Source organism: Phocoena sinus, chromosome 20 (assembly GCF_008692025.1).
Source record: "Phocoena sinus isolate mPhoSin1 chromosome 20, mPhoSin1.pri, whole genome shotgun sequence".
NCBI classification, from domain to species: Eukaryota; Metazoa; Chordata; class Mammalia; order Artiodactyla; family Phocoenidae; genus Phocoena; species Phocoena sinus.
The window spans coordinates 28,468,052-28,480,168 of NC_045782.1; the positions used below are offsets into that span (position 1 = coordinate 28,468,052).

Sequence of the window (12,117 nt, forward strand, 5' to 3'; positions counted from 1 at the left end):
AACTTCCGGTTTCCAAGACTTCCTCTTCCGGCGTGGGAGGCCGCCGGCCCCGCCCCTCCACCCGCCTTAGGAGATGGTTTCTCCCGCCAGGAGGCGGGGCCGGCCGGGAGTCACCTGGGCCGGCGCGCACCCCCGCCACCTGGGCCGGCGCGAGGGCGAGGCCTGGCAGCCGTTGGGCCTGTGGGCGGGGCCCGTGGGGGAGGTGCGGCGCGGTTGGCGCCTGCGCGCGCGCCGCGACCCGGGCGGAATCCCGGCGCTCGGATCATTTGATCTAGGCCGCTGGCAGCGGGCCGCCGGTGCCCTGGAGGATCCTGGATGACAGCGGAGATTCTTTTTTGTCTTCCCGTCTTAAAAGCGCAGAGCCAGCGAATCCACTGCCTCCCTGTGGATTATCTCTGCAGAGACGAGAAGAAATCCAGGGACCGCCCCCCTCCTTCCTAACAGGGAGGGAGCGTGATTGGGTTTCCATTTGCGTCCACAGAAACGGTGGCCGGTGAGCAGACGGCCGAAAAAAATGCATATTTAATTATTTCTAACAGCTCTTTATGTACGTTTCCACGTTTCAGCTGATAATTTACGCTTTGTGCAGCTTTTAGCATTTAGATACAGTTCCTTTACTTAAGATCATCTGTGGGAGATTGTGTCTTTTTTTTTTTTTTTAATTTCACCCTATGGGGGCTTCCCTGGTGGCGCAGTGGTTGAGAGTCCGCCTGCCGATGCAGGGGACACGGGTTCGTGCCCCGTCCGGGAAGATCCCACATGCCGCGGAGCGGCTGGGCCCGTGAGCCACGGCCGCTGAGCCTGTGCGTCCGGAGCCTATGCTCCGCAACGGGAGAGGCCACAACAGTGAGAGGCCCGCGTACCGCAAAAAAAAAAAAAAAAATCACCCTATGAGATGCTAAATGCCTTTCTCTCCGGTTCAGAACTGGGCGCCAGACAACGACCGCCTTTAACATACCTTTCCTGGAGAAGCAGAAGGGGGAAATGTGCTTTGTGAGGAGGAGAGCAAAGGCCTCTCCAGGCCCTGTGGAATTCTTCATACCTGCAATAGCACCACCTCTGTTGATCCTCACAATAGTCCCGTGTGTAGGCAGAGGACAGTCATTTGTGTTTATCTGAATTGGAGCTTTGGGATATAAATAGTTTCAGGCCCTGCTGCTCTGTCTTCCCAACCAGGCCTCCTAAATTGAAACTGAGCTTCTTCAAGACCGGTCTGCTGCTGGTGCCCGTCCCGTGTCGTGCTCAGATGGGCTCTGTGACGGGTTAGGATGTTCTCTATCACTGCATACATTCTACCTTGGAACACAGTTCAGTCTTGCCTCATGGGAGCTCTCCAACAACTCGGTGAAGTGGGCCCATTTCATGGGTGGGAAAAGGCACCAGGGTATTTGAGTATACTCAAATATATCTGGGTATTTGCCCAGGGTCACAAAGAAAGTCACTGAAGCGTTATAGAGTGTGAAGTAAACAGTACAATAATAGTACAGATAACACACTGAACCACACAGTGAGAATCCAGTCATGCTTTCTCTTTCCCCCATCTCACTAAACCACGCTTTTAGGGGCTTACAAGCCAAGCCCACCACTCTACTCTGTCCTTTCATAAATCAGAGCCTAGCCTCTGCTATCAGGAATAATTTGTCTTTGCCCACGTAGAAGACAAAGTTGTTACCCTGAGTGACAGTCATGACAGAAGAAAACGGCGAGACCAGATGGAATTTATGGATAAATATATTAGCAAATAAATACATTTCTTAACATAGTGCCTGATTCAAGCGTCTTTCTGTCTGTTCAGATATAAATACCCACGTGGGTGCCTAGGTGCTAGTTCCCCACTGACTTAAGAGGGAAGAAGATTCCCAGGTGGGGTCCTGTGCCCACTTTGCTCCCACATTCACATTCCAAACGGGATAATGCCTGAGGGGCCGGCAATGGTCCAGCTTCCCTGGGGTGCATGTCACCCTGAGGAGGCCCCTCAGCCCTCGCCCACTCGATACCAGCTGCCCAGGCCAGGCTTCCTGCTGCAACTCCACTCCTTCCTGTGTGTCTCTGGCCTGCATGGCTTATACTGGGAAGCCGGGCCTCTGGGCCGTCTAATCCCAAGGGCCCCATATTACCTCTCCTTTGTTCTCTAGTTCCCTATCCCTGGTCTGAGAGAAAACACCCAGAGAAAACTTCCTTGTTCAGCTGTAATTTTGCCTTTTCTACCTTCCTTCCTTCCTTCTTCTTCCTAAATAAAGTCCAGCAGAAATCCTCTTCTCTCCGCCTACTTTGGGACTTTGAGATAGGAGGTCCCCAAGGAAGAGCTATTCCCTTCCCACTACCCTCACCCCTACCCCCAGGGGAACTGAGGCTGCTGGAGTGACAAGGGAGTTTGACGATCAGAGGCTTTCGACCCAGTTTCTTCAAGGTGCTGTACCACATCAGGGACAGAACTGCACACCCTGGCTTCCCCTCTGACTTAATATAGTGGATGTGACAAGCACGGACAAGGAGGGACAAACATCCTCCCTTGTGCACCAGGGGAGGCCCTGCCTGGTGAAGCTGCAAAGCCCCCCTTTTCAGGACTCAGGGCTCACCTATGCTCCTGATCTTTTTGCAAAGAAGGAGAATGATAAGAACCAGGGTTGCCGCTGATGCAGCAGCCTTACCAAGGAGGAGCCAAAGCCGGTGTGCAGGACTCTCCCAAGGAAGGAGGTGAGAAGGGTCATGCATTCAGCTGGACCCGTTTGCTGGTATGAACATGAGGCTTGGAATGAGGGAGACCTGCTGGGGCTGGGGAAGGAGCACCACCTTTGTAACACCTATCTACCTATACCTAGCTTCCTGCTCTCAGAAAGTCCCAGCCGGCAGGGGAGCCGACCCACACAGGTGGCAGCTGGTCGCCTGGCTGGACACAGACTTGCTGCGTTGCAGGTGCTTCTGCAGACGAGGTCTGGAGCCGGGAGCGGGAGACAACACCTCCTGCCGCCCACCATCACACTCCTGCCAGTGGTTCCAGGAAGGACGGCAAAGAAGAGGGGTGTTTTCTGAGGTCCTTTCTTTTCTCAGGAGGGCCCTGAGTCATCTGGCGAGCACTCTTGGTTGGAGCTCGGCCTGAACATCTCACACGGCCTGTTCACACAGCTCCTCGAGCTCCTCCTCTTCTGAGCCTGCGTTTAGAGAGAGAGGAGGAAAGAGGTCACTGAGGGTCAGGCCAGTCTTCTGCTTGTTCCACCGGCAAGAGAGGATGGCTGGGAGGGAACTACAGAGAGGCAGGAGCAGGGAATGGGTCCAGAAGGGTGATCAGATTGAAAGCTGAGAGCGGCCCCCGTTGGGACACAGGGGAGAGAAAAATGAATCTAGAGAAAGAGATACATAGATAGCAACCAGTGTGTTACCCATACTTACTATTCATTCATTCGCCCAGTAAATATTTATTATGCACTTGTGGATCTGGCCTGCTACCATGTGCCAAAGAGAAGACCAAGAAGACTAAGCAGGGACCTGACAACCTTGTAGGAGAAAAGGTGTGCACGTAAGTGGCAATTATGCCAATGGGGGCAGGACTGGGGTCGTAAGAGATGAATCACGGAAGGAGAAAGGTCATGTCCAAGTGGAGCATCAAGGAGGGCTTCCTGAAAGTGGGGATAAATGCACTGGTCCTGCAGGAATAGGGAAGAATTAGATTTATGGGAACAGGAAGACAGCAGAATATTCTGGGCTGCAGAACCTGCAGGAAGTGTTTACCTAGTTTGGCTAAAGCTTGGAGCAGGGGGAGGGAAGGGGAAGAGCGGAAAATAAGGTTGGGAAGGAAGATGGGGGCTAGCTGGTACTAGGGCCTTGAAGGCGAAACCAGGTTGGATTTTTCTTTACTCTGAACAAAACGGAACATCTGAAGATTTCTGGAGAGTTTGTTTGAGGAGGATGACCCTGGCAACAGAATGGAGGGTAGGTGAGCAGGATCACGGTGTTGCGTGGCCCTACAGGACACGACACTGATGTGCAGGGCCCGGCTTCACGGCCCTGTGAGAGGGAAGGGAGGAGCCAGGGGGCTCCCGCCCCGACTTTCAGGCTGCGCCTAAGACGCGGACAGGCGCCAGCAGTACTGGAGGAGAATATGGTAAAGCTAGCAGAGACATGGTTAACAGAACCTGGCGTGGATAAGATCTGAAGAGCAGGGGAAAGGGAGGCACTGAAACCAGTTACGAGTTTGAGAGGGGGGGGGAGGTAGTGGTCTGGCACTGGCAGCACTGAAAGTATACACATGACAGGATTCAAAAGGAACCATCAAACACATGGCCAAATCTGCATTACATGGCCCTATGGAAGCAATTGTTTTCTGTACTATAACAGCTTGCATGCCTATCTCTCCACAGACCTGGGTCTCCTGGTTGACAAGTTCCACGTCCTCAGAGCCTGGAACCTAGCACATAGCAAGCATACAACGCAGAAAGAAAAATGGAAGGAAGAAATGAATGGACGGATGATAGCAGCTCTCAGGTCCTGCCTGTAGGATTCCTAGACCCCAAAGTCTTATATTTCAGGACCTTTGAGGGCAGAGGGGTCCTCCTAGTGATGGCTGTAGGCAAAGAGCTGTGTCATCCACACAATGGGAAAAGATGGGGGAGAGTAGGGGTTGGGGGATCCGGAAGAGGAAGAGGAGGATTTGAGCAAATAAATACCCAGCTAAAGTCAAGGATTTACATTATCACCATTGGCTGCAATACAGTAATAGGGACACACTGAGTCCCCAAGAAAATGAAGTCAGTCTTATTAACAAAGATGCATGGAAGGGAAAGCCCTAGTAGTTCTTTTACCCGGGGGAAAGGAGAAAACCACAGGGCTGCTAGGAACCACCTGTGATCGCTCTCCTTTTTTTTTTGCATCATTCACATAGCTCTTCTCATATAACCCAGAATTATGGTTATCTGTAGTTATTTCTCCTGTAAGGTCTCATATGGCCTGGGATTACGGTTTTCAGTAACTATTTGTCCGTGCTCTCCTCAAGAGCAAGGAACAGTTCTTGGCCTTCTTTGTATTTACAGCTAATACTGAGCTACAGGCTCAGCTGTACCAATTTTTAAAATACTGAAACACTCACGATTGAGCTGCTGCCCCAAGCCACCCCAAGTACTTTCTGCTGTCTCAGCCACACTGGTACCTCACCGGAGACCTCCCTAGGATCTGGCAACTAAAGGATTAACACCTGGCAGAGCCAGCATCCCACGCTATGCCAGTTGTCCACTATTTTGAATGTCACCCCTGTTGGACCCTTCTCAGCTTCCATCAACCCTCTGGATGACTTGACCCGTTCTGCCATACCCAACTCTAGTCTCCTGTCCCCGCCAGACCCATTTCCCCTGAAAACTCACCAGGCTGGGCTGGCAGCACCTGGCAGTGTGGGTAAGGGCATGGCCTACCCTCTGGGGCGCCAGAACTCCATTTGGAAGGCCCCTCCCCAGATGGGTATGGTCCTAGGGGCTGGCATGTAGTCAGACACAACCACACCGGCTGTGAACTTGGGTAAGTAGGGCCTGGGGTTTCTGGTAGCAGCCTCCTGTCCAGGCCCGGAGGTCCGAAGATCAATGGGTGGGCCTCTGGGGACCAAGGATATGCCAGGCTGGGGCCATAATGGGGAAGGATCTGGCACACTCGGTGTGCGGCCAAGTCCTGGGGTCGAGAGGCTGGGGAGGGCTCTGAGGGACTCCCCCGCCGTTTCCTCTGTGTGTGTCGCACAGGGAGGCTGGATTTCTGCAAGTGGAAGAGGCTGCTGGGACCAGGGCTGGGGCTGGAGGCGTCCGCTGGCCCGGGGGCTGGCTCGGTGAGGGCCCTGGGCCGTTGCGGGCTGGGGAGCTGTCCTGACGGGGCTGCTGGGCTGGAGCTGGCTGCTTGCGGATCGGGTGAAGGCAGCTCTGGCTGGAGTTGTGTCCGAGGAATGGCAGGCCTGGACTGCGGGACTCCAGTTTCTGGGCCAGACTTCCTGCCGTGCCACTGGAAACGCCTTTTGTAGTGGTGGTGCCGGTGGCGGTGGTAGTGGACATGGCTGGAAACCTGGGTTTCCCCTGTGGGCACCACCGAGTCCAAAGAACGGGGCCGAGAGGTCATGCTAGGCTGAGCCTCCTCCCGCCGGCGCTCGCCTTCGGGGCTGCAGTACACCAGGGGGTCAAAGTCACTGCTCAGGGAGCTGTGGAAGGTAGAACTGCTGCCGTGGATGCCCTGCAGGCTGATGTCCGTGCAGTTGACCACTGAGTCACTTGAAGAGCCGTGACAGGGCCCTGAACTGGAGTCACTGGCTGGCCCGTCTGCTAGGTAGCCGCTGCGTTCTGTGCAGTAGCTTTCTCCAGACCCGCTGCTGTCGTGAGGCCTGGCCCGGCGTGGGGGCATGGGGCAGGTGGCAGGGTGCTGCAAAGTGCACCGCAGGTGGCTCAGCCCCCAGCCCTGCGCGGAGGGGCTCTGGGCCACTGCCAGGCGCTGTGGTTCGCCTGGAGCCCGGGGATGTGTGCCTCTGGGGAGGCGGTGGTGCCGAGGGCCCATGCCTGGCTCTTGGGATGGTAGGAAGGGACCAGGCCGTGTGGGCCGAGCCGCTGTGCTCCGGGAAGGGCCCGACAGGTAGGCAGCAGGCAGGTGGTAGTGGGCATGGCCGGGATGCTGGCGAATGAGGTGGAGTCTTCGGCCTGGTTCTTGGTAAGATCTAGACGGTCCCAGGGACTGAGAAAGGGAATCTCCCTCTGGAAGAGAGAACCAAGAGCACAAGTGTTTGACTCCACAAACGGAAGGAGGGTACATTCAGAAAAGCGTGGCTGTAACGTACTTATTGAGCCTGCATCGCCCGCAAGCTCCATCAGAGTTTGGACGACCAAGGACACTCCTAACCTGCCTGTGCCCGGGGATGCCCTTGTTCCCTCCAGTCAGTCGTCTCCTTGGGAGTTCCACTGTGCATGGCAAGCCCTGCTCCTCCCATCAGCCCTTTGGGGACTTGCACCCAGGGCCACTGCTAGCCCACACTGCACCTTTGGGTGAATTAGAAAAAGGCTCTCTTTCCTCAAGGTACTTCACTTTCATCTTTTAGAAGATTGTCATAATATCCTGGTTTTGTTTGAACAGAATACTTTATTGCCAGAAAAGCAGAATAATAAATATACAAATCTTGGACTTCCCAGGTGGCACAGTGGTTGAGAATCCGCCTGACAATGCGGGGGACACGGGTTCGAGCCCTGGTCTGGGAAGATCCCATATACCTTAGGGAGCAACTAAGCCCGTGCACCACAACTACTGAGCCTGTGCTCTAGAGCCCGGGAGCCACAACTACTGAGCCCACGTGCCACAACTACTGAAGCCCATGCACCTAGAGCCTGTGCTCCGCCACAAGAGAAGCCACCGCAATGAGAAGCCCACGCACCGCAACGAGAAGCCCGCGCACCGCAACGAAGAGTAGCTCCCGCTCACCACAACTACAGAAGAGCCCGCGCACAGCAACGAAGACCCAACACAGCCAAAAATAAATAAACAAACAAATCAGTCAGATTTAAAATCAACAAAGTTGTCATGAAAATACATCATAAAGATGACTGCAATGGAATGGCCGCCTCCTCAGATGAGGCCCCTTCGAGCAGTGCACAGCTTAAAGAACAACAGGCAGTCCTGCCTTCTCCTCAGCTTCAAGGCAAAACACTTGCCCAGAGGGAAGCCCCTTCTAGACCCATCTGCCTGCGCACAGGGGAGTCCTTGGCCCACCTCCTACCTACGATGTTGAACATGCAGAGGGGGCAAGTGCGATGCTGATGCAGCCAGGGGTCCACACAGGTACGATGGAACTCATGGAGGCAGGAAATGACCCGTAGCTCCTGGAGAAAACAAGGGGTCTGAACCAGAGTTGTCTGTAGCTACAGTCGTGGCCAGGAAGCAGGGCATTCCCGACTCCCTCTGGCCTCTCCTTACTGCCGCCATCTGCTTTCAAAGACCTCACGGTAGGACAGAAATGGTATGGGCTTTGATATCAAGTAGACCTGGTTTTTGCCACTTAGCTGCACGACCTTGGGCAAGTTTCTTAACAGACAGTTTTCTGCTGTAAAATGAGGCTAAAAAACGAATCTACCCCCACCCCTCACTGTCACGAGGCTAAAACGAGACGATGCCTCTAAAGCATCTGCTGCAGAGCCTGCCACGTGGTACACACTCAACCAACAGTAGTTCTCTTTCCCTGGAAAGCCAGGAAAATAACCAAACCTCAGGGCTGTCTGTGCAGGATACACAGGACATAGATGCAGCTCGAGCACTCACACCAGCCTTAAGTGCTTCCTCCCCCAAGCTCCAGCCTCCCTCCCCAGCCTGGTCACGGAGGTGAACCACGGCCCTGCCTTACCTGGCCCTCCGAGAACTCCTCCAGGCAGATGGCACACACAGGGGCTGAACTGCAGCTGCTACCTGAGTCTGGCCACTCGGCCCGGGCCCTCCTGCAGCCGGGCTGGTACCTCCTGGTGGCCAGCTGGCTGATGGCCCAGGCTGTTCGCTGCTGAAGGGGATCCTGGGAAGAGGGGTGGGGCCAGAATGGGGCAAGGGCTCCTCTTCCCTCAGCCCTGGACTCCAGCTTGTACTCGGTTCCCAGCCACGCAGTTACATCCCGTGACCACTGGACCACTCCGAGGCGTTTGTATCCTCGGAGTTCCTACGTGGCTCTGCCAAGCAGGCTAAGCACCCCCATCCCATTCCCCACTCATACTGTTGATTTTCCTTCCCTCGATGACCCATGAGAGCAACTTTTTATCCAACTGCCTGCTTGACATCTCAACTTGGATATCTAACAGGTACGTCAAACTTGACAGGCCCCACGCTGAACTCCTAATCCCATGAACCGCCCAACCACACACCTGTCCTCCCGCAGTCTTCCCCACCTCAGTAAAGGGAATTCCATTCTTTTCATTGCTCAGGCCAAAAATCTTGTTGCCATTCTTGACCATTCTCTTGCACTCCATGATCAGTCCATTAGACACCTGTCAGCTTTGCCTTCAAAGTGTATGGAGAGTCTAACTAATCCTCGCCACTTTCACTGCTACCTCCCTAATCCAAGCTACTACTACTGTCCCCTGGATTCCTGTAATAGCCTCGGAGCTGGTTTCTCACCACAGATCAGGTGAGGTCAGGTCATGGCTCTCCTTCCGCTCAAAACCCTCCCATGAGTGAAAAAAAAATCCTGACAACGGCCTTAACAGTCCAATACCACTGGGCCCCATTAACTCTCTGTCTCCACCTGCTGCTCTGCCCTCTCACTCACTGGATTCCAGCCACAGGACCGTCTTGCTGTTCCTCAGACGTAACAGGCAACACTTCTGCCTCAAGGCCTCGGCACTTCCTGTTTTCTCGCCTCAATCACTTTCTCCCCAGGTATCTGCACAGATCACCCCCTCACCTGTTGAGGGTCTTACCTGTAATGTCATCCTCTCAATGAGGCCTTCCCTGGCCTTGCTTTTAAAAATTAACCCTGTCCCCTTTCCATTCCCTCCCCTTTTCTATTTTATTTTTCTCCCTGGCACACACCACCGTCTAAATTATTGTGTATTTTTCTTATTTATTTACTTACATTTTACTTATTTATTTACTCATTCATTTTACCTAGAATGAAAGTTCCCCGAGGGGAGGAATCTTTTGTCTTTTTGTTCACTGCACTATCCCCAACACCTGGAACAGTGTCTGGCACAGAACAGGCACTCACTCTATTTGTTGAATGAATGAACAAATGAGGACTCTTGTGGAGAGAGGCTGCTGGAAATCAACAAAGTCATTTGCCGGGGGATTTAGGTGTAAACTGTTTCACAGGCGTAAGGGCACCTTCTTTCCTCACTTTGCCCTTCCTGCTCCCCACCTTCCCCCACACGTGCACTCGCCCACCTCCACCAGGGAGCCCACCCGCCTCACCGGTCTGCTGTGACGGGGGCGGCACCGGATGCGCAGCACCGAGGCCAGGATGACCACAAAGATGGTGCCCACCACCGTCAGGAGGATCCACACGTCATAATCTGGCTGGGGGAGCGAGCAGAGAGGGAAAGGGTCACGCTTCTGGAAGGAGCCCAGGCGACACACAGAGAACTGGAGGGCCCCTTGAGTCTTCCAGCAGAGGGGATGAGGTTGCAGGTGGGCTTAGGTGGTCCCTCTCTGCCCACGGGCACTCCTCCAAACGTCTGCTGTGAGAGGTACTATCTCGAGACCCATGTGCTTGGGAAAAAGGGGACAGGGACCCCTCTACAAGGTGGAAGCTACCCAGTGAGCATCTGGCCAAGCTTCCCAGTCGATGGAGAAATACCAGCCAGGATTCAGGGGGCCTGGGGACGAGGGTTTCATTCTGGCTCTGCTACTCTGTGCCATGAAACCACGATGCTGAAAAACAACTTTAGAGCTCAGCTGACCCGATCTGCTCATTCTGCAGATGAAGCTCAGAGAGGGGAAGAAACTTGCCTAGAGGTGCACAGCTGGTGGACAGAGTTGCGCTAGAGGGTTTCCAAGGCCTCTTTAGCTCCAGGAGTCTAAGGGCTTTTGGTGAGAGTCACCGCAGGAAAAAGTGCGGGTAACAGCAGGTGCTGGGGCCGGGGCTGGAGACCTGGCGTGCTTACCAACATCGGGTGCTCCTTCAGCTCAATCCTCACGTGGGCCTTTCGGTTCTTGTACACAAACTCCATCAGCTTCTCGGCATCATTACCCCAGATCAACACCACTGGCCACGTCAGCCCCAGGGGCTGCTGCAGCTGCAGGAGGGAAAGTGCCCACAAGGGTGGCTGTGTCCTGACTTCTTCCCCGGCACATTTCTCTTCCTTCGTCCAGCCCCCTCCTCAAACACCCCATGTCCCAGGTACCTGTTCAGCAGCAGCTCGATCCTCCGTGATGTCAAAGAGGACGGCGCTGGCTCCCCGCTCCCCCGCCATCCGGGCCTGCAGACACACACAGCGGAGGTCCCGCAGGGGTCAGACACACAGCCCATCCACGCCCCGGCCTCGCCCCCTCACGTGCCTTCCTAGGATTTTGTACACACCACACTTCTGTACACTCCCACATATAACACATGCAAGGGGTCGGTGGGGTTAGGATCCCCTGCCCCGCCCCAAGCCCACCCAGGTCCACTGCCTTCCAGGACAACATTCAGTCCTTCCTTTCGTAATGGAACAAACCCCTAACAGGGTTTAGTAGGTGCCAGGGGCTGGACTAGGCTCTAGGCCTAAGGACAAATAAGACACGGCCCCTGCCGTCAGGGTGCCTCCAGTCCGCCTTCACGAAGAAGTGTGAGAACCGAGAGCAGGGGGCGACCAGCACCCCCCAGGGCCTGGGGGTGTGTGGTGACCAGTCCCCAGTACAGAGAGGTGGACAGCTCCTTCAGAACAGAACTGGGCTTTCCAGGGTCCAGCCCTGCCTGACAAGAGGAGCCTGCAGAGCATCCCATGCCCCACCTCAGGCCAAGTTCCTGGATCCTGGGACACTGCTCTTACCCAAGGTGGCTATGACAGCCCCAGGCTCAGCCCACCTCACGGCTCTCTCTCCCTGCCACACTCTAGTCTGCAACTCTTCCTCTGGCTCCTATTCAAGGACTTACTGAAGTCCCTGTCTGGTGCTTTATCCCTTCACCCCCTCCCTGAGGGTGGCAGTAGAGACTCGGGTTGGGAGGGACCCGAGGGGCTGTCCCCACAAGGACACAAGCGTGCGTACGTGCCACGTGCACACGCACATGCGTGCTCGCCAAGGCTCTGAGAGGATCTAGCCAACCAGGCAGAGCGGAGGGCAGAGCCAGAAAGAGACACAAAGCAGGAATCTGGGGGCTCTGGGTGTGGGTAAGACCAGGGAGATAAGAGCTGAGGGGGCGGTGGAGGCACGAGGGCAAAGGACCGGCAGACAGACCCTGCTCCGGCCTCACTGTCGCCTCTCTCCCCGGCGCCAGCGCTCTCCAGCGCTCCTCCCTAGGGCAGAGGCTCACCTTGCGAAGGCATCAGGCTGGGACCTCAGGCCCCTGGGGCCTGCTGATCCTTTCGGGCCTTCCTGCAGGCACTGAAGGAGTTAACCCTCCCGCAAGTAGTGCCGTCAGGAAGCGGAGCCGGTGCTGGGGCTTACACTCCAGCGCTTTGATCTCTGCTTCCCTTCCCAGTGAGAGCCTGTTGG

The 12,117-nt window shown here is 55.2% G+C and overlaps 1 protein-coding gene across 4 annotated transcripts in view; it reads right to left on the bottom strand.

Annotated features, from left to right (window-relative positions):
• Positions 1–1,702: 1,702 nt before the first annotated feature.
• RNF43 (ring finger protein 43) overlaps positions 1,703–12,117 on the bottom strand; it is a 60,332-nt gene continuing 49,917 nt past the window's right edge. For all 4 annotated transcript variants that reach the window (XM_032617520.1, XM_032617519.1, XM_032617521.1 and 1 more), the window contains 7 exons: positions 10,827–10,901; positions 10,587–10,718; positions 9,895–9,999; positions 8,345–8,506; positions 7,724–7,826; positions 5,355–6,710; positions 1,703–3,152 (listed from right to left, as the gene is read on the bottom strand). In XM_032617520.1, the coding sequence (XP_032473411.1) occupies positions 3,106–3,152; positions 5,355–6,710; positions 7,724–7,826; positions 8,345–8,506; positions 9,895–9,999; positions 10,587–10,718; positions 10,827–10,901 (1,980 nt within the window). In that variant the 3' untranslated portion in view covers positions 1,703–3,105. The remainder of the gene's footprint in view (positions 3,153–5,354; positions 6,711–7,723; positions 7,827–8,344; positions 8,507–9,894; positions 10,000–10,586; positions 10,719–10,826; positions 10,902–12,117) is intronic.